This window comes from Perognathus longimembris, chromosome 17 (genome assembly GCF_023159225.1).
Source record: "Perognathus longimembris pacificus isolate PPM17 chromosome 17, ASM2315922v1, whole genome shotgun sequence".
NCBI classification, from domain to species: Eukaryota; Metazoa; Chordata; class Mammalia; order Rodentia; family Heteromyidae; genus Perognathus; species Perognathus longimembris.
Genome location: NC_063177.1, coordinates 37,198,356 through 37,224,328, shown reverse-complemented (window position 1 = coordinate 37,224,328; position 25,973 = coordinate 37,198,356). Strand labels below are relative to the sequence as shown.

General features: G+C 52.5%; 1 protein-coding gene across 2 annotated transcripts; it reads right to left on the bottom strand.

The window, feature by feature from the left end:
* Positions 1-822: 822 nt before the first annotated feature.
* On the bottom strand, positions 823-25,560 carry Stard3 (StAR related lipid transfer domain containing 3). 2 transcript variants are annotated; one of them, XM_048365362.1, is made up of 15 exons: positions 25,435-25,560; positions 10,456-10,728; positions 6,657-6,734; positions 6,272-6,349; positions 6,097-6,150; positions 5,512-5,629; positions 5,209-5,307; positions 4,932-4,987; positions 4,514-4,606; positions 3,835-3,897; positions 3,589-3,684; positions 3,209-3,288; positions 3,018-3,122; positions 1,923-2,016; positions 823-1,510 (listed from the first exon to the last, which is right to left on the bottom strand). In XM_048365362.1, exons 2-15 carry the CDS (start codon positions 10,675-10,677, stop codon positions 1,406-1,408), a joined length of 1,341 nt encoding a protein of 446 aa, XP_048221319.1. In that variant the 5' UTR covers positions 10,678-10,728; positions 25,435-25,560; the 3' UTR covers positions 823-1,405. The 2 variants fall into 2 exon arrangements, with proteins under 2 accessions (XP_048221319.1, XP_048221320.1); XM_048365363.1 differs by lacking the exon at positions 25,435-25,560 and adding an exon at positions 25,139-25,244.
* Between the last annotated feature and the right edge of the window lie 413 nt (positions 25,561-25,973).

The window sequence follows — 25,973 nt, the reverse complement described above, 5'->3', positions numbered from 1 at the left end:
TGAGACTCTTATCTCCAGTTAGCCACCAGAAAACTGGAAGTGGTGCTGTGGCTAAAATAGTAGAATGCTAGCCTTGCAGTGAAGACCTCAGGGACAGCACCCAGGCCCGGAGTTGAAGTCCCATGACTGACCAAAAAAAAAAAACAAAACAAAAACAACAACAACAACAAAAAAAGAATCTCACTGACTTTCCTGCCCTGGCTGGCTCCCAGCCCTGATCTCAGATCTCAGCCTCCTGAGTAGCTAGGATTACAGGAGTGAACCACCAGTGTCCATTCCACCTGCTCTGCTCTGGTTGCCTCTCGTCTTACAGCGGTACATGGCAGGTCCCACTTTGACGAAGTAGAAAGTGGAGGCTCAGAGAGGTGGACTTGCCCAGGGCCACATACCCACCCGGGACCAAGGCAGGATTCTTCTGCTGTAGGCCAGCTTTGGAAGCCTTGTGGCAGAAAGCAGGTAGATGAGAGTGGGCTTTTGCTTTCCCTGGATTCCAGGCCCCAGGCTGCCTCTGCTGTGAAGGTGGTAAGGGCTGAGAGGGTGGAGAGCACAATCCAGAGCTGGCCAGGTCCCACAGCTATCTCTATGACCTGGGAGCCTTGGCCCCAGCTCTGGGCCTCCCTGGCCTTGAGACCTTGAGACACTCACCAAGGCCTGTGGCCAGCTGGGCTGAACTTCTTGGGAAAGGGGAGCTGGGGAACGGGGCTCCTGCAGAGCTGGTTCGGGGCTGGCATGTCTGCGTGGGGAGTGGCCCCTTGCTGCCCTGCTCTACTCTCAACAAGTGAGGCTGAAGCCAAGGCCAGAGCACAGGCACAGGCAAACCTGCTGTTTTTTAGTTTATATTTTTTAATTGGCTCAAATTACAAAGGTCCCCAAAGGAGGGCCTGGGGAGAAGGGGAAGACGGAGGAGAGATGGAGCTGTGCTGCCAACACCCATTGCCCCCACCTCCCCACAAGTACATATGGAAAAAGGTCCCAGACCTTCAGTAACCTTAAGGACACGTGATGGGAGACAGGCAGAAGGGTCCATCACTTTTACATGAGTGGCAGCTGCCCAGCCCTGCTCAGGACCTGGGCCCTCTCCCGCTCTGTCTCCCTCCATAACCAAGTCCAAGGTTTCTATTCCAGCCCTGCTCCTCAAAGGCAGGGCAGGGGACATGTATCTCCCCATCCTCCTCCTCCTCGAGGCAGGGCCTGCACGCGAACAGCAGCAGGACAGAGCTTTAGGACAGGACTCCTCCTTCAGCCAGTGGTCCCCAATGCAAACGATCAAGCCCATGCCGGCTGAGGCCACGGCTCTTGCCCCCCCCCCCCCCCCCGAGCAAGGGCTGCAGCAGAGAGCCTGACTTGCTCCCCTTTCTCCTGTGGTGTCAGGACCCTGGCCTGCAGGGTGGGTGAGGGGGCACGGTCATGCCCGGGCTCCCAGCTCTCCAATGCGCTGTCGCAGGTGGAAGGTGAATTCAAACATGGTGGCTGCAAGGCTCTGGTGGATGAGGTACCGGGGCAGGCGGCCCTGGGGGAAAGCAGGAAGTCACACCAGGACTTGCCACGCAGGCAGGGCTCTGTCCCCACAGCTCACAGCAGCAGGGGTGCCCTGGACCCGAGGGCAGGTGCAGCTCTGGAATCTGCCCGGCCCCCCTCTCCCCAGGGTGGCGGGCAGAACATGCTGTGCCCAGTTCCTGGCACCCGCAATACAAACAGGCCCGAGTGGGCTGGGCTGGCAGCCAGCCACTCCTGCCAGGGCCTTGGGAGAGAGGTAAGAAACAGGCGGGAGGCGGGTGCCTCCTACAACTCAGGGTGAGAAACCATCAGACTCGGACCCCAGTCCTCCAGTAAGAAGGGAGGCTGAAATGAGGAGCCTCGCAGAGGACCCCAAAGGTCACACAGCAGCCTGGGGCCCATGCCACAGCCCCCCGGCACCCCACCTTGAGATCTGTGTTAAGAATCCAGATGAACGTGCAGACTCGGGGATTACTGGCTGACTTGAGCACGATGAAGCCCCCAGGGCCGTTCTCTCCCCTAGGACAAGGACATCATTGAGGGAGACTTCCCTGCTGAGCAAGGCCCCCGGCCCCTCCATATCTCCCCCATTTTATTTTTGCCCAACTTGGATGGCAGGGGAAGAGGGGTACAGACTCTGGTCTGGGAACCCCCAATCCAAGGCTGCAGGCTCCCCCTGCTCTCACAGCCCGCCGGTGCTGGCGCAGCCCAATGGCAGGGCGCTCGCCACCTGCCTGGCCACGTCCACGGTGTGACGCCGGCTCTGGCTGGGAGGGGACGGCCTGCGGTGGCACTTCTCACCCCGCTCAACTCAGGGAGCCCTAGAAGAGGGCACTTTCTAAGGACACAGCCGGGGCCTGGGTGTGGGCTCACCTCCCATGGCCTTAGCACAGAGCACGCTGAAGCCCACTCTGCAGATAAGGAAGTTGGCAGCCAGAAGAAGCGAGTTCGCCCCAGCATCTGGCATGTCTGTCTCAATGCCAAGACAGAGCCCCAATCTCCAATTCTAAGAAGAGCGTGCTCTGTGTCTGGCCCCCAGCAGCACTGCCGCCAGGATTAGCCAGCAGGGGGCGCCAGGAGGAGGCCAGGACTGGCAGCAAGCAAGACACAACCAACACCTCTTTCTCTGGGCACTTTCATATCATCTAGGACAAGGTCCAGGCAGTGGGGGGAGGAGGAGGAGGAGGAAAGGAGCCCCAAGTCTCCTGAGGCAGGAAGATGAAACTAGAGCTCAGAACCCAGCATGACCTCACAGCTCCTCAGCCTCATGCCCATTCCCTGGACTAGTCCTCGGGCCTGTAGTCTCTCTGGTCCAGCTTCCCACCACTTGGTCCCCTCTTTGGTGGCCCGGTTCCAGCCAGCCAGATTAGCAGGATTAAGGGCTGGGAGAGTGAAGGCCCAGCAGGACAGGAAGCAGGAACAAGGCCTCAGCAGGGGAAAGCACCCAGCTGCAAACATTGTACCCTGAGCTGCTTATTCAGGTGCTGGCACCTCCCCACCTCTTGCAGGGCCAGGCTCACCTGACATATTTATGTGTTGGGGGTTTGGCACAGTGCGTGGTGGCAATGCCTGATGACAGGTATCGGTCTCTGCGCCGCTCGATGCGCCGGACATTCACAAAGTCCCTAGGGAAGGGAAGGTCAGAACAGGGGACACAGAGCCAAAGGTCTGGGTCAGGCCTTGCTGAGAGGAGAGGGCTTGGGACACTCACCTCGGGGAGACCACACCGCCTGCAGCCCCTGCAGACACGTCATAGGAGATGAGGGTGTTGTCTTCGACCCGCTGCAGTATCTGGGGACCAATCAGGAAGATGTGGGGTACAGCTTACCTCTGACTGCCCTAGGGACAGTCTCAGCACCCCGGCAAGCTCCCAGGGTAGCCTCCTTCCTGCCTAGGGCCCTGTACTGAGAGCCATGTCCAGGTGTGCCCCGGGTTGGGCACTCAACCCACCTGGCCTTGACCATCATCCAACTTCCCAGAATAGGACAGAGAATAGGAGACCCGGGGGTCTCCATGATACAGCCAGTGCGGTGGGAAATGCCTGCACCCTGTTCCATGTGGTGAGGGGCCGGGCAGGGCCAGGCGGCTCACCTGGCAGGCAGTCACCGTCTTGTTCCACAGTACCATCCTCTCAGGCTGCAGGATTACCTCCTGGTACACCAACTCGGCGGAGCAGGGCAGGAAAGTCTGTGAGGGATGGGCCAAGGCTGGGTGGCACCAGAGTAACCTGGTACCCCAGCTTTTCCCTCTGTTGGGGGACCTGCTAAGGGGCTCTTGGCCCCTTCCTGGAACCTCAGATTGAACAGAAGGCTCCAAGACTCCCTTTCTCTCACTCACCTTCAGGATGAAGGTCTTGCCATGAAAGGGAACCTCAATGGTGTACACTGTGTCTCCATACTCCTGTGGAAGGGACAGAGGGGGTAGGGAGGTGAGGGGGGGGTCACCAGGGGTGGACTGGTGGCAAAGGAACAGGTAACAGGCAAAGGCTTCCAGCAACTCAAGAGTGGAAAACTCCAGGAGTCTGGGGACAGTGGTTCTGACAAGAACAGCCACAAAGAGAGAGGCTCTGCTCTCATGCCGATATACAGAAGCGCAGCTGCCGCAGTGGTAAGGATCACCAAGGGCCACCAGAGGGACTGGCCCGAAGGAGGGAAGGAGGCAGGCTGCTCTGTTCTCCAAGCTCTCTGCAAGTCTTTTCAATGTTGTTTTGATCATGAAGCAAAACACTGGACACACAGGATAGAACCTGGAGCCTGGCTTCCCCTTCCTAGCTGGAGCCAAAGGAGCCAAGCAGCAGGGAGGTGAGGACAGGCCGCAGAAGTGGAGGAGACACAGGAAATGCCAGTCCAACCCGGCCTCCTTCCCAAAGGCCTATCCCAGGACTCCGTCCCTCTCTTCTGGGACAGGAATGCAATTATGGCCCATGCAATCCTCAGCTTTTCTCAGGCCTCGGAAAAAGGAATGAAAAAAACCTCTAACACTGGAGGGAGGGGCAGGCAGAAAAGGCACTCCTTACATTATTCTTCTCAAACTTCCAGTTCTCCTCCTGGGCCAGGATCTGGTCCACCACGGCAGTGGCCTCCTTTCCCTGGCGGATGTACTCCCGCTCCTGCCGGGGGCGGGAGAAAAGACAGGGTTGGCCTGTGGCCTCCTTTGCTCGTGGCCTGCTCTTCCAGGCACTCTGCAACTCCTCCCAGAGGAACCTGGCTGGGCCAGATATGGGGCTCGGGGCTGGTGTTCCCAGGTCCTGCAGACTTCTCTTCCTGTGTCCCCTGTTATGAAGAGGACCAGGGGGCTCAATGGGAAGACACCGGGATGGATGGGCACTGCCTGGCACTCAGGCTGCCTGAGGTCCACCCTTGCAAGGGAAACCCAGCCCTGGCCCCCCTCTGGGGGTACTCTGAGGGGTAGGGTGGGTGTGTGCAGCCAAATACCTGGGCAGAGAAACTTTTCTTCCCTGTGACTTCCTCGTCTGATTCATTGTCAGACCCTGTGAAAAATAAGTGCAGACGACAATGGCAGAGGGGAGGGGGAGCGTGTGGGAGGTGGTGGGTTCGGGATGCGAGTGCAAGGATGTGGGGGCTAAGAGTGTGGGAGAGGGCTGCTGGCTTTCCCCAGGGAGCCCGAGAGAACAGAAAGAACAGACCCAGCCCACCCTGCTCCTCACAGGGCCCCTCCCTGAAGGCAACTCCCTCACCCACCAGCCCTCACCTGCAAAGGATTCTGGGGGCGAATAGAACTGCCCCTCAGACAGAGCACCGGAGAAAAGCAGGGGTCCACGAGCAACAGCAGCTTGGGCAGCAAGATACCCTGGGGGAAGAGACATGGACAGCCATTAACCCAGACCCCCAACAGCCATGCTGTAGCAACCTGGAACCCCGCCTCCCCACCTCAGGCTCACCCTTGGGCCTCTGGGAGATGGCAAGATGGCTCACAACTGACTCATGCCTGCAACTCTCCTCTCTCAGAGCTAAGGTAACCCTCACAGAACCCAGGTCCGACCCCAGCACTCACATCGCTCCTCCTCGGCCTCCTGGGGTAGAACTTTGAAGTCAAGGAACCAGGTCTCCAACCAGGCTAGGACAAAGGAGACGATGGGGAGCAGGTAGCCGAAAGCCCCTTTGCTGAGCAGCTGAAGTAGAAGGAAGGGGCTGAGCTCCACACAGGGGTCCCTACACCAATACCCCATAGCCACCTGCTCTAGCCAACCACACCAACCTACGCCCCATTCCTGGTACCAGCTGCTTAGGCATATACAATGAATTAATTTTGAAGTGAATTAAGTCAGGAACAGGATAAACTGTGGTTAGGCTGCAGGAAGAACTTTCTGGTTCTTGGCATGCTGAGGGGAAAGGGTAAGTGAAAATGACTCCTTGGAAATATCAAAGGACAGAATTCCCGACTGCAACACAGACAACAGGGACAGATACTCCTGGCTTTTCGGTGGTTAATTGGAGTTAATTTGCTGGTTAACTGGGGTTGGCTTTGAACCTTGATCCTCAGAGCCCAGCCTCCTGAGTAGCCAGAATTACAAGTCTGGGAAAAGCCCATTGCCCAGGCTAGATGCCCACCAGATCAGCTAGACCCCGAGCCACTGACCTCAGAGAGGATGACCTTGACAATAAGGAACGCACTGGACACCAGCGTAGTGACCTGCAGGGGAGGGTGGAAGGGGCCAGAGGGAAGCCAAGGCTGGGGAGTGAGTCCTCCCCAACCCCACCCCGGGCACCTGCCCACTGCTGAGCCCCAGATCTGCCGCAAAGTGGCATCTTACCGCAATCACCCACCAGTGCCGGAGCCGCAGCACGGCGTAGCCCAGGAGCAGTCCAGAGAACCGGAAGAAGGCCAGAACCTAGCAGGGAGGGCATCAGCCAATCAAGAGGCCAGCCCATGTCCACCACCCCTGCTGCAGTCTTGCCCCCTGTCTCTTCCTCCTATGGCACACCCACTCAGGAGACAATGACTGGACCAATGTTTCTTTGGCACAGTTTGGATGGGACCCTGTTGGGTAGGGTCCCACTTGGGACTCTCTGAGGGTAAGGCCCTGCCAAGGAGCCCTTTGAAGTCCAAGGGCTGGGTATGTGCTACAGAAGGAAAGGAATCCAGAGATGGTATTTCTTGGGTCCCCCAGCAGCCCAGGATGTCGACAGACCACTCACAAAGATGTCAAAGAAGGAGGTCTTAAAGCTGTAGTGAAGGATCTCCTGCTCCAGATTCTTGCGGATGCCTGTGTTGGTCTGGGAGAGGAAGACAGGAAGAGAATTGAGCCAGGGAGCTGTCTCTCTAATTCTAAGAGGCAGCACAAGCTGGGGCCCCTGAAGGAGAGGCAGAAATGCCGATCTATTACCCAAAGGGGTTCCTGAAGCAGCCTGGGAGCTTGTCCAGAGGTCTAAGACCCTGGCATCCATACTGTGTCCAAGGACCCAGAATTCCAGGTGGGCAAGACTGGATTAAAGCACACTGCCGGGGGAATGGGCGGGCCTAAAGGCCCAGAGCTGTGCAGGGGAGGCGAGGGGCTGGGGGCAGGGGGGAAGGATGGATGTTGGGCACCTGCCTCATATCATTCCATTTTCCTCCATCCTCCTGGCCAACAATCCATCCAGAGTGATGGGACCAGGGTGGGTAGTGGGGTCAGACAGAGCCCCAGGTGGTAAATCAATTGATTAGGTTTGTACTTAATGAGCAAAATCCATCACCGTGCTGGAGGAGACAACATGGAGAGCTAGACCTGTCCAGCTTCTGTTTCCGCCCCAGCCACCACACACTGACACCAGAACCTTGGTCTGGACCCAGTGCTGGGGTGGGGGTGTCCTGTGAGATGGGGGGGAGGGGTAGATGGATTCCAAGAGCCAGTCTGCAACCACCCTCCTCAGGAGGGATGACGGTTCTAGGTCCCTGGAAAAGGGAAGGGACACAGGATTCTGGGAATGGAACCCAGGAAACCTCTCAATGACAACTTAGATTGCTGGCAGGTCATCTGGATTTTAGGGGGGACTTGTTAAGTCACAGATGCTAAGGCCAGTGAGCTGAATCTCAGGGTGCGCTGAGCATCCAGAAATCTGTATGTGCTGTGTCCGCGTGTGCGCGCACACACGCACACGCGTGCATTGAATTCAGCCCTTATGTTTGCTCATGGGTGCTCTACCACTTGAGCCAATGCTTCATCTTTGCTTATTTATTTTTCAGATAGGGCATCTCATTTTCCCCCAGACTGACCTCAGGCTGTGATCCTCTATCTAAGGCCCACACAGCTAGGATTACAGATACGAACCAACACCCCAGCTTATTTGTTGACATGGACTCTCCCTAACTTTCTACCCAACTGATCTCAAACCACAATCTTCCCAATCTCTGCCTCGAGAATAGCTGGGATTACAGATGTGAGCCACAGCACCTAGTCAAGCACCAGGAATCTTCGTCATACTCCTAAGGAGACTGGACATGGTGGCTCATACCTCAAATCCCAGCACTCAGGAGGCTAAAGTGGAATGGTTATGAGTTTTAAGGCCAGCTTGGGTTACATCGTAATGTCAAGGCTAAGCCTAGGCTACATAACAAGACCCTGATTCAACAAAACAGCTCCCAAGTATTTCAGAAGCTGGGTGGGGGCTGCCATCAGGAGAGCCGCTCTCTGACACTAGGACACCTGTTATACCTCCACTATGTGCCTCTGTCCTCAAACCACAAAGCCCTGGAAAGCCACACACTATCTCTCCTCTGTGTGCTAGCAAAGCGTCCAGCCTGACCCTCTCCCCCTCCCCACCCCCCACCCTCCTGTCTACTGCACTGCTCCCTCTTGGGCTCCACATCCCCTCCCATCCCTCACGGCCACTGTCCATCAGAACTCTGATCTCCACACTCTTCCCTCTAAGCCTGGAAGCCCAGTTACCTAACGGCAGCTCCCACAGGATGACTCAGGAGAGTCAGGTTTCCGCCCCTGCTCTGCAGCCTCTGGCTACAAAACTTGGTGCTAGTCACATAACCCTACTGGGGTTCATGGATCACACAGACACAATACACCAGAAAACTAAAAATAATACGCTCCAAAGTATGAAAAACAGGCCTAGAGGATAGCTCGGGGCAGAGCACTGGGCTGGTACGACTGCTTCCATCCCCAGAACCACTAAAAATAAATAAAAGTTCAAAGTATGAAAATAAACTGGAAATCAAATAAACCGAAATAAATAGAAATAAAACTGGAAATTAACATTTTCACTAAATGTCTGCCAACTGAAACAGCATGCCAATACTCCTAATAGTTAAATCCAATCTTCTGAAATTTTTCATTACATTTGAAAACAATTTGTAGGTTAGGTTTTCTCACTTTGCAAATGTTCTCAAGTATGCATGAGGGTGGCAAGCAATCACAGCTGACAGCCAAATAACTTCAAAAGTAAAACCAGAAAAACATTTTCCCAGTTCTTCTCTGGTTATAAAATATGTATTAAATGTAGGGTGTGGGTAAATTTCAGCATTTGCTTTGATGATGGCTGACACCTTTGAAAGGAAGAAGCCGGAGACCTCTGGACCTCCCTGAGCAGCCCTCACGCTGCTAGCTGGCCAGAGGCCCTCCCTAGGGTGGCTCCATCTCACTGCTGGTGCTATCGAAGTTCCAGGATGCAAAGGACAGTCACCCACCTCAGAGCCTGCCTTCCGCTTCAGCTCACTAAGCCACAGTCAAACTGGCCTCCCTTGCCCCTCCTCGAGCCCTGCCCCAAGCACCTGACGTCTATCAGGAAAGCCATTGCCGGGTGCTGGTGGTATGTGCCTGTAATCCTAGCTATTCAGGAGGCTGAGATCTGAGGATCGTAATTCAAAGCCAGCTGGAGCAGAAAAGTCCGTAACATCACAGCAAAAAACCTGGTAGCACAAGTGTGGCTCAACTGGTAAAGTGGCAGCTGTGAGTGTAAAAAGCCAAGAAAAAGTGACAGGCCACGAGTTCAAGCCTCAGTATTGGCGCGCGCACCCCCCCCCCCCATTGTTTTGTTTTCCTACCAATCAAACTTGAAACCTGGAGAAGGAGCCCTTACCATCCAGAATTCTGATTCTGAGCCAGGGCTACAGAAGGAAAATGGGGAGGGGCTCTGAGGGGCTGAGGTCATGCATGAACAGAGGAAGAGCTGGGGCAGAGCTGTGCCTACCTCTGTGGCACTGAAGGCCCAGTGGTGGGCCAAGCCCTGCATAGGGTAGAAGTATGGATCCTGTGCTGAGAGGCAACCACATCTCACCAAGACCCTCGCCAACAAAGGATGGAGTTCAGCTTTTAGCACAATACCTGGGATGCAGCAGGGACTGAAAAAAATGTTTACTGAGGGGGAAATGGGGGGAGGAGGAGAGAAGGAATGGTGAGAGAAAAACCAAGGATTGGGTAACAGTGTTTGACAAGAAATGTACTCATTACCTTACTTATGTAACTGTAATCCCTCTGTACATCGCCTTTACAACAAAATAAAATAAAAATTTTTTTAAAAGTTTACTGAATGAATGATAGATGGATGAATGGATGGATAAATTGAATCCAGAGGGCAAAGGAGGACGTAAAGAAAACAAAAGTTTCCTTAGTCCAATCAGAGGCCCTTCTCCTCTTACTTTGTTCCAGTGCTCCCACTAGGGGGCAGTATGGCGCAGAGGCCAACAGCAGAACAGGAAGGGGAGGTCTGTTCCACCTACCCACCTTCTTCACATACTGGGGTGGCATGACCCAGCCCTTGGGAGCCCTAGTTTCTCCACCTGGGAGATGACAACAGCTGTTCTTTTGTTCTTCTTTCCCTCTTTTTGACTAGAGTACATTAATTGTACAGAGGGTTTCATTGTGATAGTTCCATACATGTATATAACACTCTCATCGAAGTTAACCTATTACCAACAGCCGTTCTTACGTCGTTTTTCACACCCATGGGCAGTGAAATCCTCACAATGACCCCATCACAATTTCTCCCCCAGCCTCACCCCACTCACGTTCAGTTCAATGATCCAGAGGAGAGAGATGAAAAGCAGGTCGAAGGTGACAAAGAGGCAGAAGGTACGGCGGACATCGGAGATGGCCCTGCGCTTCTCCGGGACCGGTGGGAGGAAGTGCGAGGACAGGCTCTGGCTGCGGGACAGCGATGTGCCGAGGGAGGCCACAGCTGGCAGGCTGCGCTCCAAGTCACAGGCCAGCTCCCGGGGCAGCTTGCTCATCCTGGTGGGCCTCCAGGTTGAAGTGGGGATGACAGGGCCTCAGCGGCAAGGCTGGGGGAGCAGGCAAATGACCTTCAGTACTGGAAGTTACTTTACATTCCTTCCCATGGAGCCCTGAGCATACCCCCCTCCCCCCCCCCCCCCGCCCCATTTCACGAGCCCAATCCTGTCCCAACCCTACAGCCCAGGGCAGTCTGCGCCCAAATTGCCTCAGTGGGCCATACCCACCTCCTCCCAAATTCTAGAGGCACAGACTTAGGGTGGGGGGAGGAGAAAGTTCAGCCTCCCCGATCTAGTCAACAGCCCCAAGGCCAGCCCCCACCCCACCCCCAGGAGAAGAGGGCCCCAGGCTCTGTTCTTTGTTTTCCCAGCACAAAGCCATAGTCCCTCCCAGCAGCAAGCCCTCCCTCCACCCTTAATCCATGGCAACTGGGAGAGAGAGGGAGGGAAAAAGAGAGAGAGAGAGAGAGAGAGAGAGAGAGAGAGAGAGAGAGAGAGAATTCCACAGGGCAGCTGACATCCTTTCTCACCTCCTGCATCACCTCCTACCCACCTCAAGCCCAACCATCATTGCCTACCCTCACCTCCAACAAGCCCTTCCACAAGGCAGCTGCCATTTCCCTACTTACCCGCCTCCCAGGACTCCCCACTGTTCTTAGGGACTTGTCCCAGGCCCTGGGGTTGGGGGGGTACTCTGTCCAGTAACTCCTATAAGACAGCCCCATGTCGCCCCCCCACCCCACCCCACAGCTATTCAAGCTTTCTTTCAGGTCCCTCAATGTCGGCTGGCCCTTGAACCTGGCTCTACTGCCTAGAATAGTCTTCTCCAGCCCCAAGGCCTTCCCCTTAGAGCCCGGCCTCAGCCCCCACTGAGCACAGAGTACCTTGCTCGACATTCTTCAGTGAGCTCACTGAATCTGGAATCCCATTGGGCAGTTTTAGTTTATGGTTTGTCCACTCTCCCACACACTGTAAAGTCAACCTGCAGGCGCATGAGCTTTGCCTGACCTGGTCACACATTATGCTGGTGTGTGAGAAATGTGTGACACTTGATAGAGGTTCACGACTGACTGTTGGCTACACCAACGCTCCGGAGGGGCCCATGCTCTGCAGCAGAGGGGACCAGGACAGGCCCTGAGAGCACACCACTCCTACGACCAGCCCAGGGCTCTGCTGCGCCAAAGCCCCCATGTCCACAGCCGTGTTCAGCAGGCCAGGATGCTTCCACACAAATTAGAGAAAATACACCCTTAACATCTTGTGCACCCTTGGGGCTGCCATGACCCCTAAAGCGCAAAGGAGCCCAGAAAACTTCCTCCCTTCCGAGCAGCCGCAGCTCTAGTGTTGCTGCCCCACTAATCTGCTGGGCTGGGGAGGGGGGTTGTCCAGGAGAAAGGAAGCCAGAGGACTTGAGTTTGGGGTGTAACAACACATAGCTTGGTGAGCCTGAGCTGCTGGGAGCTGATCAGGCATCTCCAGTCTTCTTATACCCCAAGCACCTGGGAACAGGTTTAGGAGCCCGTGGAAGGACAGCCCTCAATATTTCCTCCTGGTCTTGGGAAAGCAGGATCTAAGCACCCTCCTTCCAGATCTGGTAGCCCAGAGCCTTTGTTTGTTTTTGTTTTCAGTCCTGGGGCGTGTACTCAGGCCTGAGCACTGTCTCTGCCTTCTTTTTGATCAAGGCTAGCACTCTACCTCTTGAGCCACAGCGCCACTTCCAGCTTCTTCCTATATATGTGGTGCTGAGGAATCGAACCCAAGGCTTCATGTATATGAGGCGAGCACTTTACCACTAGGCCATATTCCCAGCCCAGCCCAGAACCTTTGTTTGGCCCGCTGTCCTGGGCCCTCCATATAGCAGGTCCCAAATAGGCCAGTTTGTAGCCAGAAAGTTGAGAGTAAGCCAGCTCACCCAACCCATGGCTTCCCTCAGGCCTACCCACCGGTTCCCCATATGTCAAGTTTGTCTGGAGTTGAGAGAAGGTAGGCCCAGCTTGAAAAGAAAGTTGTGGGAGGTAGAAGGGATGTGACAGGCCACCAGTAATGAGGACCTTCCCCCCAACATCCATCAACCAGACCAGTGCCAGACCATAGGCTCAGGACATAGCTCCTGGGCTGCTGACATTCCCATGGCTCAAATGGCTCTCTTGTATCCTGCAGACCCATCTCCCTCTCCAAACTTTTTTTTTTTGCCAGTCTTGGGGCTTGAACTCAGGGCCTAGGCACTCTCCTTGAGTTTCTTTTGCTCAAGGCTAGCAAGGCTAGTACTCTACCACTTGAGCCACAGTGCCACTGGCTTTTTCTGTTTGTGTGGTACTGAGGAATCGAACCCAGGGCTCCATGCATGCTAGTCAAGCACTCTACCCCTAGACTACATTCCCAGCCCCTACAAAGTAACTGTGTGTGTGTGTGTGTGTGTGTGTGTGTGTGAGAGAGAGAGAGAAATTAGGGTTTGAACAAGGGACCCGGCACTTACTAGACGAGAGCACTACCACTTGAGTCACATCCCCAGCTTCCACTTGTATTTTGTGTCCTTCTTTTTACCTCTCTACAATCTTTTTCTGTTAACCACTGAAATTAGAAATTTAGGCGAGTCCAGCTCAGTGGAATGCTTGACAGGCATGTTTTGAAGTCCTGAGTTCCACCATCAGAAGAGGAAAGAAAAAGGAAAAAAGTTTTTTGTTGTGTTTTTTTTTTTTTTTTATCACCTCAGTTCTAGAGGCCAGAGTTCAAATCAGGGTGTCAGCTTGCCCTGAGCCTTTCTTCCCCTTTTGATTTCCCGTGCATGTCAGCAATGTCTGGCATTCTGTGGCTTGCAGCCGCCTAGCTCCAGCCTGTCAACTCTACATTGTCACATACTTCTCCCTTCACATGGCTGTCATCTTATAAGGACACTAGTCAGATTTGGGGCCCACCTGCTCCACATGACTTCATCTGAACTGATGGGTCCGAAATGACCCTGTTTCCAGCTAAGGTTACCTTCTGAGGTACAGGGTATTAGGATTTCAGTGTATCTTTCTTTTCCCCTGCAGAGGGATATAATTCAACTCACAGCAGTAACTTATCTTTTTAGTGTCGGTTTATATTCGTGTGCTTAATGTGAAAGAACAAATATATGCATGTTTTCCTCTGTATTCTACATTTCTTACAGATGGTCTTTTACATGCTATTTTTTTTTCACTTAACAGCATACCCTGGAAACTGCTCCATATCAGCTTCCTCTGTGTGTGTGTGTGTGTGTGTGTGTGTGTGTGCTGGTAAACTCAGGCCTTGCACTCTTGCTTGGCTGGTGCTCTATCACATGAGTCACAACTCTACTTCAAACTTTTTTTTTCTGGTTAAGTGAAGGTAATAGTCTCTCAGATTTGTCTGTGTAGGCTGGCTTTGAACAGAGATCCTCAGATCTCAGCTTCCCCAGTAGCTAGGATTATAGCTATGTTGCCAGAAGTTTATCTTCAGGATAATTCCTAGAAGTAGCATTGCTGGGTCAAACTGCATGCATCGTTTGGTCGGAGTAGCCAAATTTCCCTTGCAGTTTGTCTTCCCACCAGTTATGTGTAAGAATGCCAGTTTACCCACAGCCCCAGAAGGTATCACATGATGTCTGCAGGGATAGCTCGTCCTCCCACCCTCCCTCCTTTCTCTCCCTGTTCCCAGCCTCCCCCCACACTCTCAGGAGTCACCCTCTCCACCCTCCTCATTTCTATCTCTGCCTTTCTCTCTCATCCCCCTCCCTCCCCCTTTTCTTATCCCCTATCCCTATCTTTCCTGTCTCACTTCTGGGTGTCCTGGCTCCGCTGCTTATCTTCCTCCTCCCTCCCTGGGCACAGGACTTGGATGGCAGCAGCTTAGGTGTGAGACACACTTGGAGTGTGGGAACCAGCCACACTGACACACACCCAGACATGTCCTGTGGAAGCGAGAGACGAGGCTGGGGCTGAGAGCAGAGGCGCTGGGAAGCCTGGGAGAGCTGAAGACGTGAGGGGGTGTGTGGGAGCCAAGCTCCAGGGCTTGAAGGCAGAGGAAAGGGGTGGTTGGGCGATGGGGGGTGGGGGACATAGCTTGTCAAGAGTCTATACTCTCCACCTCAGGAAAGCAGCTCAAGTCCACATGGAGATTTGTAAATCTGGGGCCCGGGTCCCAAAACAAAACACCTGGACCCCAGCTGGGGCAGTCACTGATTCTCAGTGAGCCAAGAGAAGTCCTGGCCAACCCTGTCTATTGGGAAAAGGCCAGTGGTATTATTCATCTTTCCCTCCAGTACTGGCATCTGAATTCAGGACCTGAGCACTGTCCCTTAGCCTTTTCACTCAAAGCTTTATCACCTGAACCACAGCTTTTTGGAGACAAGAGTCTTATGGACTTTTTCTGCCCACACTGACATCAAACCACAACCCTCAGATCTCAGGCAAGAGCCACTAGTGCCAGGCTCCTTTTTATTTTTAAGAAGGGAAATAAAACTTGAAGCCAGGCACTAGTAGTTCATGCCTGAATCCTTGCTGAGGCAGAGAGATCTGAGGATCATGGTTCAAAGCCAGCCCAGTCAGGAAAGTTCATGAAACTCTTATTTCCAATTAACTACAAGAAGCTGGAAGTGGAGCTGCAGCTTAAGTGGTATAGTGCTAGCCTTGGGCAAAAAAGCTCAGGGGCAGCACTCAAGCCCTGAGTTCAAGCCCCAGTACCATGATCACCACCACCACTACTAATACTAATAATAAAACTTTACGTAAATCCTCAATATATAAAAGATTTCTTTTTAAAAAATAGACTGCTGGCTGAAAATTTGGCTCGGTGGCAGAGTGTTTGCCTAGGACGCATGAAGCCCTGGGTTCAATTCCTCAGTACCACATAAGACAGAAAAAGCCGGAAGTGGTGCTGTGGCTCAAGTGATAGAGTGCTAGCCTTGAGCAAAAGAAGCTCAGGGACAGTGCCCAGGCCCTGAGTTCAAGCAAGAGGACTAGCCAAAAAAAAAAACAAAACAAAAGACTGCTGGGGTGTGGCTCATGCTTAGTGTACTTAGTGAGGCCCAGAGTTCTATCCTCAGTACCACAGAAACAAAAACACTGGACTGTGATGGACGAAGCTGGCATGGGGAGCCACCAAGAAGGGCCACTGTTTGCTCAAAATCCCTCAGGGCAGGAGGCCTCCTTGGGCAGATGCAGTGTGAAAGGCAGGTTAACAGCAGAAAGCCTGTGAGATGCCCAGACCACCTGCAGGCGGAGTGAACACAGCCTCTGGGCCTGCACGGAGTGAGTTCTCAGGCTTGTTCCAGGCCAGACCAAAGGCAGGCAGAGGCTGGCAGCTGGCAGCACAAGCTCCACCCACTGTCTGCGCCCGCCCTCACCAGGCAGGAGGCAGGAATGACAGCAGGGCTGCCACCCAGTCCCCGGGGAGCAGCACTTCCCCCCCCCCACAGAACCTACCGCCTGCTGTCACTGGGCCCCTCTAAAGCGCCTTCAGAGGTGTCAGGAGGGGAACAGGAGCATGCCACATGCGTGAAGCAGTGGAGCAGCCGGCCCAGGATGGCTGTAGACTTGACACCTGTGTGTTTGTGGAAGCTGAGCTGCTAAAGCTTAGGGAGAGTGAGGAGATAGAGAAGGCAGAGAGGGAGGGGGAGAGTATGAGGGGGAAGGCGAAGATGGGGAAAAAAGCCTTCTTAGATTGGCAGGTGAAGGAGGGTGGAAGAGGGCAGGAGGGGTGGGAGTCAGGTGTGTGGCCCAGGGGACCGTGGAGTCGCTGCAGCTCTTGGTGGATGGCCACATGCAGCCTTACACCCCTTTCCAGACCTTCCCTTCCCTTGTGAGGCCCCAGGACATGTTAGGAACAGCCACACTTGCAATGGTGCAAGACTCAGTTGGGATAACAGATTCAGGAAGAGGCTGATAAAAGCAATGGGCTGGCTGGGGACGTAGCTCCTTGGTAGAGTGTTTACCTTTCATGTACAAGATCCTGGAGTAGAACCTCAATACCGAAAGGAAATTAAAAAAAAAAAAAAAAAAAAGGATTCTGCAGACAGGGTTCAAAGCTAGGGTTGCTCATTTCTTGACCCGGTGTTCAAACCTTTCCAGGACTCAGTTTCCTCAGCTGTATTTTTATTGTTATTATTGCAGTGCTGAAGCTTGAACCCAAGGCCTCCATGCCTAGGCAAGTGCTTTACTACTGAGCAGCACCCCCAGCCCTTCCCTAAGTGCGTGTGGGGGTGGGGGGATGCCAGTCCTAGGGCTTGAACTCAGGGCCTGGGCACTATCCCTGAGCTTCTTTGGCTCAAGACTAGCACTCTACCTCTTGAGCCACAGTGTGCTTCAGGCTTTTCTGAGTAGACTTTCCTTCCCAGGCTTTGAACCATGACCCTCAGATCTCAGCATCCTGAGAAGCTAAGATTACAGGCATGACCCACCAGCATCTGGCTTCTAAGCGTATTTCTTAAAATTAATTTATTTTATTGCTATTATAAAGGTGAGGTAAGAGGGATTACAATTATGTGAGTCAGGTAATGAGCACATTTCCTTTCATGCAGTCAGTGTCTTCTGTTCCCTCACTCTCTCCCAGCTAAGTGTATTTTTAAAAGGTAATAATATACTGAGCGGTCTTGACCCTTTTACTTAAAATTAAATTGCTAAACTTTGTTATGTGTATTACCAAGCATACCTCCCCTCTAGCCTCTTCCCACAGTCCCCCAATCCTTAGCAAACCCAGGATCTGGAGAATTCCCACTCAGAGCTGAGATTGATTTAAGGGGGGAGAGGGGGAGTCAGTGGTGGCTGAGTTACACAAGTGGCTGCCAAGGTCTTTCGGGAAAGAAGGGTGGGGTTGATGGTAGTATGTGTCATACCCGCTCCAGGGATATGTAATAAGAGCTGCCCTAAGTGGACTGGCTTCAAAGCTGAACTTGCCTGCTGTATAGCCCACAGCGTTCCTCCCACAGGGACCCTGGTTCATGCACATGGAGGGTAAACTTACAGGAAGTTGAGGGGGGCAGTCTTGGCTCCCTGCAGAGGGCGTATCAGGACTGATTTCCATAAGACCCCCTCCCAGCTGTGACTTCCCATGCAGACAGCTGAGGCCTTCTCCTGCCCCTATCACAGTTCCTGATTTCCACAGGTCTGATGTGGCACGGGTACAGGTAGGGTCCTTACCAGCTCTTAGCCCCAAGCCAGAAGCCCTAGAAACAGGTGTGAAGCTCAAGAGCCCTGTGGGTGGCAGCTCCATGGGCATTTCTTGGCTAAAGCAACCCTATTCATGAACCTGGAACTTAGGCTGGGCAAGTCTCAGCCATCACACCTGCAAGGTGGGGTTACCTGCCTGAACCCTGGGCGTCCAGGGAGAAGGATGCCTGTGAAGTGCCGACAACACCTTCATCCCACCACCAAACTCACCTGTCCAAGGGCTTGTCTGCAGAGGACAAATGTCACCTAGACATGGGGAGGCAGTGTGGATTTTCCAAGCTCTCTCAGGGCAGATGGCTATCTTGCCTTCCTCAGGAAACCAGTCCCAGGCTAACCTTAAGGGCTGCCCAGGGGTATCCTTAACTTAGAACAAAATGGGGAGCAGGTAAGAACTGTACTCCACGGGCTGGGAGACTCATGTTAGTTCACCTGCCTAGCAAATGCTAGACCTTGAATTCAAACCCCAGGGTAGCCAAAAAGAAAAAATAGGAAAAAAAGAGAAAAAGAAACCAACTTCCAAGCTGAGAGAAGGATAAACTGTGGATTTTTATCTCCCCAATCATTTAATCTCTGGTGCTTTGGTTTCCTCCACTATAAAATGGAGTAAATGATTTAATTTTTTTCTGTTGTTTTCATTTATTTTTTTAACTTTTTTGATCAGGGTCTCTCATTTTTCTGCCTTAGGCCAGCTTCATACCCTGATCCTCTTGTTTATGCCTCCTGGGGAGGCTGGAATCACATTTCTGAGCTACCACACCTAGCTTCTTGGTTGAGATTGGGGTATCACTAACTTTTCTTTTTGCCAGTCCTGGGGCTTGAACTCAGGGTCTGAGCACTGTCTCTGGCTTCTTCTTGTGTGTGTGTGTGTGTGTGTGTGTGTGTGTGTGTGTGTGTGTGTGTATGTGTGTGTGTGTATGTGTGCGTGTGTGTGTGTGTGTGTGTGTGTGTGCTGGTACTAGGGTTTGAACTCAGGACTTCTTGCTTTTTGTTTGTTTGCTTTGTTTTTTTGCCAGTCCTGGGGCTTGAACTCAGGGCCTGAGCACTGTCCCTGGCTTCTTTTTACTCAAGGCTAGCACTCTGCCAAGTTGAGCCACAGTGCCATTTCTGGCCGTTTTTTCTATATATGTGGTGCTGAGGACTCGAACCCAGGGTTTCATGTATACCAGGCAAGCACTTTACCACTAGGCCATATTCCCAGCCCTTCACTAACTTTTTGACCAGACTGGCTCTACACCTTTACTCTCCCAAGCTCCATCGGCCAAGTTGCTGGGATTCCATGCACACACCATCATGCCATGCCAAGCTTGGAACCTCTCTTTCTGTGGGGTAAATGACTCATTCCGTATCATGGCCTACAGCGATCATCACGTGAGAGTCAGCTATTGTTCCTATCCTGCCTCCTCTTCAGAGGAAGCGAGTCTTGGGTGCTGACTGCTGGTGTGCTGGCTTTATGCCAGGCTGGGATGTCTGAGTCAAACAGTCCGCTAGTTCCCTGGTTAAGTGAGAGTGGACAGCTGGGTATGAAGCAAGGCTCTGGGTGCAGAGGAGGTTGGTCTCGGCCTGTGTCCTGCAGCCAGCCGGCCCAGCAGGGAGCTGGCTCAGAGATGAGGAGGAAGGCAGAAGGCAGACTAGAGGCCTGAGTGCCATCCAGAAGGCTACTACAGAAACAGCAAATCCAACCCACCCTCCCTGCAGGGGTGAGGACATTCCTACACGGGAAGGAGGTAGGCTCTGAGAGACTTGCCCATAGTCCCCCCACTAGGAAGAGGCATAGCTGAACTGACTCCAGGAGCACATAAGTTTCCCCTGGGGCAGGGGCCTGCTGAACACAAGAGCCTTTGCTGGCTGGGAAGGGGGTGAGGGGGAAACCTTCTAGATCCAGCTGGTATCTGCCTGCTGCTCAGCTACCTCTACACTACCTTGGCCATGCCATTGTGTCTCAGTGGCTATGAGTTCTTGGATCTCCAAGACCACAGTCCAAGTCTCTTCTCCACATAGCAGTCTGCTCTGCTAAGAGCAGAGAACAAGCCAAGTGCTGGTGCCTCACACCTGTAATGCTAGCTACTCAGGCTGAGATCTGAGGATTGCGGTTCAAAACCAGCCTGGGCAGAAAAGTCCCCATAAGACTCTTACCTTCAATTAACTACTCAAAAGTGAGAAGTGGCACTATGGCTCAAAACAGTAGAGCACCAGCCTTTAGCAAAAGAGCTCTGGAACAGCACCCAGGCCCAGAGTTCAAGCTTAGGATTGACCAAAAAAAAAAGAAGAAGAAAAAAGAAAGAAAAGCAGAGAACAGTCGGTGGCCAGTGGCTCACATCTGTAATCTAGCAACTTAGTTTGTTTGCTTGTTTTTTTGCCAGTCCTGGGGCGTGAACTCAGGGCCTGAGCACTGTTCCTGGCTTGTTTTTGCTCAAGGCTAGCACTCTACCTCTTGAGCCACAGTGCCACTTCCGGCTTTTTTCTACATATATGGTGCTGAGGAATCAAACCCAGGGCTTCATGTATATGAGGCAAGCACTTTTACCACTAGGCCATATTCCCAGCCCAATCTAGCAATTTAGGAAACTAAGATCTGAGGGTTCGGAGGCAGCCTGGGCTGAGACTCTTATCTCCAATTAACTACCAAAAAGCTGGAAGTGGGGCTGGGGATATAGCCTAGTGGCAAGGATGCCTGCCTTGGATACAGGAGGCCCTAGGTTCGATTCCCCAGCACCACATATACAGAAAACGGCCAGAAGCGGCGCTGTGGCTCAAGTGGCAGAGTGCTAGCCTTGAGCGGGAAGAAGCCAGGGACGGTGCTTGGGCCCTGAGTCCAAGGCCCAGGACTGGCCAAAAAAAAAAAAAAAAGCTGGAAGTGGAGCTGTGGCTCAAGTGATGGAGCACTAGCCTTCAGGCCAAAAAAACCCAAAACACACACACACATACACATACACACGAACTCAGGGACATCACTTAGGCCCTGAGTTCAAGCTCCAGGACTGGCACAGAGAAAAAAAAAAAAGCAGAGTATAATTTCCCCAGTGCCCCAAACCTCAGTTGTTTCAGCTCACCTAGTTCCCACCTTGGCCCATAAGATCCTTGGCTCTTCCTCTTGAACTCTCTATCCCATCACTTGGTCCCTTACTGATGGACATATCCAACATGCTCCAACCCAAGGCCTTGCACTGGGACTTCTGCACGTCTAGGACATTACGCGGTCTGTGGGTACGTAAGCCCATCCTGGAAGGGGGAGACATGCCAGGTGTGAGGTCAGCATCAAGACCTAAGACCAAAAACCCAAGGCTATTCCTTAGTATGCTGTATGCCCAGGACCCAATCACAGAGTGTCTCCGAACCACAGTCTCCTTATCCACAAAATGGGCCCAGTACAGTATCCATGTCACAGAGCTCAAAGGGACTAGCAATGTCACATGTATGGTGTATGTACTCAATTCACTGTGGGTTCATGGCAGAGGCAAGGCCTGGGACAGGCATTTCTAGCATAGTCCTCTGTACAAACTGAGGGTTCACCAGTCCTGTTGGATAGAAGGAGCTGACCACAGATGGTTTACTTGGTTTTCTTATAATTCAGAGTTCAGTAGCCCTTGGGGACAGCTAGCCAACAGCCCTAATTGCCCTAACCAGATAACTTGGAAAGTTCCCTTGGGGAAGCAGAAGTTTATGGGAAGGGGACATGAAGACAGTGATCAGTAAGATGGCAAGATCAAAACCAAGCCTGTTTCTCTTTTCCTTCCGAAGAAGGAGGAAGCGCTAGCAGTTTGCCACTTGAGCAACAGCTCCACTTCCAGCTTTTCAGTGGTTAATTGGAGGTAAGAGACTCAGGAAGAGGCTGAAACAGAAGCTAAGCTCTTCACTAAGCACTCTCCCCCTCCCAGCCACGCCAGGCCCTGGTGAATGCCAAGGAGGTCCCAGCTCTGTGACTGGATGACCCTTGGTCTATGAATCAGGCCTGACTTCCCCGTTAGTGCTGTTGGGTAAAACTTGGGTGGAAGACGTTCCTAAGGTCAATCTTTAGAAAGAATTCCCAGAGAGCCTTCTGTCCTCTCAAGGAAAAGCCCTGCCATACAGGCTGCTCTGAGCAGTAGCCCTGACCAGGTAAAAGCCTCTCCTTAGCCAGGGAAAGTCCAGAGGCACACAGGCCTGGCCAGATACGACACCTTCCTTGTCCTCTGTCCCACAGATGCGGCGGTTGCTCCCTTGGAGAATGGGAAAGAGGTCATTTCTGAGAGACAGCTGTGGACCTGGGGGTAAACAGCTCTCCAATCCCTGATGAGTGACCTTGACCTTACCTCCCCTAGGTTCAGCCTCATGCAGAGAATGGGGCAACAAGCCCAGTTCTGGTGGCTCTTGTTTGTAACCCTGCCTACTTAGGAGAGTGAGATCTGGATGATATGGTTTGAAGCCATCCCAGAGAAGACAAGTCTGTGAAACTCCACCTCTTAGAAAGAAGTCAAGCTGGAGCATGGCTCAAGTGGTAGAGTACCTGTCATGTGCAAGCAAGCGAAGCCAGAGCATTAGACTTCGATTTCAAGCCCCAGTCTGGGGTGTGGGGAGACAGGATTTGGGATTTCACTCACTCTGCCCTCCCCTGACAAGCAAGCCTCGATGTATGAGAGCTTAGCAGAAAGCAGCTCACAGGAACTGAGAACCTGCAGTGAGCTAGACACAGGCAAGTCCCTGGGTCCCTAAGATCCTGCTCTGGTCCATCAGGACGCGTAGGTCTGGTGAGTAAGACTGACAGATAAATCCCCAGAGAACCTAGCCTTAACTAGTATTCTAGACCTCCCCTGGGTATGGTTTCTGTGGGCTCCTAAGCCATGGGGACACATTCTCATGGTCACTGGAGCAAAGGAATCACTCAGCAGAGGAGGCTGCCTCTCCTCTTCTAAGCTTCATCTTTTCTCTTCTCACTCTAATGGCACCCATCAGAGCTCTGCTTAAAGGCCCGGGCAATTCCTTCTCTGAGCCGCTCCAACCTGACTTCCCTCCCTTGGATATACTCACTTCTCTGGGAAGTTGCAGCTGGCTACCTCTCCTTGGGTGCACTCTAGAATTAAAGCTTAACCTTGTAACATTTATCCATTTCCATGTCCATTTTCTTGAACAGATTGACATCAAATGTGGGACTTTTTTGGTCCAGTTCTGGGACTTGGACTCAGTTTTTTTTTACTCAAGTTTAGCATTCTACTACCTTTTGAGCCACAGCTCCACTTCAGATTTTTTTGGTAGTTAATTGGTGATAAGAGTCTCATGGACTTTCCGGCTCTGAACCGCAATCCTCAGACCTCAGCCTCCTAGCGTAGCTAGGATTACAGACATAAGCCACCAGCACCTGGCAGGTCTTGGCCTTTTTTGTGTCCCCCCCACACACACACTGGTGGAGACTGACAAAAGTATCTCACACAAGTTAGGCAAACATTCTACCATTGAGCTACATCCCTAGTTATCTCCAACTACATCACCAATCTCTCTCTCTCTCTCTCTCTCTCTCTCTCTCTCTCTCAGAAGCTTAGATCTTTTCACCCTCAAATCCTCATTTAATAAATCCAGATCATGTCCTTAGAATAATAAGCCACGTCCATTATCCTCAAGCAGCTTATAAAATTGCAAAGCATAACCAGTGAACTTGATTGCTCTTATATTAGTCATCATAACTAATGCTTATTTACCAAGCTCTCACATGAGCTCTCACATGCCTGGCAACTTTAAAGCCTAGTTCATTTAACCCTCACAACAACCTTACAAGGAAGACACATTGCTATCTCCATTTTACAAATAAGAAAAGTGAAGCACTGACTTCTTCAAGGTCCTAAAGTCACTGGAGACATAGCTCAGTGGAGGAATGCTTACCTAGCATGCACAAGGCCTAGGGTTCAATACCCAGCACTACTAGAGTAGCTAGTAGGTAGAGAGGTAGAGGCTAGGGGATTGTGGTTCAAGGCCAGCTCAATAAAAGAAGCTCACAAGATTCCATCTCAATCAATAGTTGAACACACAACTATTATCTCCAGTGACATGGGGAAGCACAATTAGGAAGACAGCAGCCCATACCAGGCCTGGCATAAAAGTGAGACCCTATCTTGAAAATATCCAATTCAGAAAGGTGCTAGAGGTATGGCTCAAGTAGTAGAGCTCCTGCCTAATAAGAACAAGGCTCTGGGTTCAATCCCCACAGAAAAACAAAAACAAAAAGGCAGTATGACTCAGGAGTCAAGATTCTCAGCCATGATATTATTACAGAGGGCGTTAGCCAGGTCTGGAGGTCCATAATTGTAGTCCCAGCATTCAGAAAGGTGAAGCAGGAGACACAAAGTTTGAAGTGGAGAACCAGAGGTCATTTTGTGTGAGCAGTACGCTTTAGGATGAGTAGAAAGAAGCCCAGCAAGCAGATCAAAGGCTGGAGAGGCTAGTGTGTGCAAAGGCATGGAGACATGATGAAGAAGGTGTGAGCAAGACCATCCTGCAGGTCCATATTATTAAACCTTCGGGTGCATACTTGAGATTGCTAGGGGAAAAGTCAGATCAAAGAATATCATAAATGGAGTTTGGGATTCAGCCTTTTCCCATAGGCCATGGGAAGCCAGCAGGGTTATAAGGAAGAAATCAACACAATCAAGCTTGTGTTCTAAAAGGTCTGTAGGAGCTAGAATTCAGAGGCTGGCTGCAGGCCATGTGTGGAAGTTTCTGGAGAGCTACTGCAGTCATCCTGGTGAGAAACAAGTCAACAAGGGTGGTAACTGAGAAAAAGGAGGAGCAGGAAATTAGCTCTCCAATGTTATTTCATAAATGTGAAAATAGAGGGAGAAGAAGAAATGCAAGGTGATTTTCTTACTGGGATGGGATAGCAAGGAAAGAACGAATCTACAGGGAAAGGATTGGTTCAGATTTGGACTCAGAGAGCTCCATGGGAGTGGAGATGTCCCATCCACATCTAGATCTGAGTATTTGACTAATGTGAAGCTGACACTAAGGGAGTAGAAGGGACCACCAGAATCTGTATAGAGTGAGGAGTTGAGCAATAAAGAATGTGAAGAGATACCTCTGAGTTACTGTTGGAGAGGAAGAAAGAAAATCAAAAGGGAGGAAGGGGGGGTGCATGTCAACCAGAAATGAGTGTCAGTGGTATTATGCGCCTGCAGGAACTCAGTTTAAAGGGCCCTTTTCATATCAATTAGGAAGTTGGGCAGGCTGGATAGCAGACAGACGCAGGCCTGGGGGAATGTGGAGCTGTTTTCCTCTCATCCTCACGTTCTGACCCCTCCCAATCGCCCCCCCCCCCGCCCCGCCCTAATACCCAGATAACAGTCTCCTCGCCTCTCCCCTCACCGCTGCGTAGGGAGGCTTTGGACAGCGACCCCCGACGTCCTCTGGGGGACCCTCTCGGGTAGCTGGGGCCGCCAGAGACCCCCCCAACCCCGTGAGCACTTCGCAGCCAGGCCGAGCCAGAGGAAGGGGGCGGAACCCGGATTGCCAGGGGCGTGGGAAGGGTCGGACGGAACCGAGAACGGACCCCGGGCAGGAAAGCGGGATCCATTGGCAGGCGCAAGCCCGCGTACCACCACCCAGTCCCAGAACTCGCTGCAGGACCCACCTGCTCCATTTCGGCACGGGCGCCGCTCTCCTTGCCTCAGTTGCAGTACCGCTCAGCCGCGGCGGGCGCTTCGCGGAGCGGAAGGAGATCTCCCGGAGGCTCCACTTCCGCCCCTGAGCCCGCCCCCTAGCCGCGCAAAGGGCTCAGCCCCGCCCCCGAGCCGGCGGGCTCCGAGGAAGGGCCGGAAGTGGCACTGCCAACCAAGTTGGACTGTGGGAAGTTTGCGGCCCGAGATGCGAGGGGTGGGATAGAAGGCCGTGGGCTTCCACCTGACACTGTAGGAGAAAGAAGAGCTGCCCGAGGAGATGAGATGGGGGTGAGGGAGAAATACAGCTTATTGTTTATGTAGCCCCAAGCTGGCCTAGAACTCGGATCTTTCTGCTCAGCCTTCCCAGTGCTGGGATTACAGGCATAAACCACCATTCTCAATCCACAGTTACTCTTCAAGGACGTCCTATTTCCTTCCTGCTACCCCACTCTCCTCTTTTGGCCATCCCCTGCAGGAGGTAGAACTTCCACGGTCCTTCCTAAAGAATGCC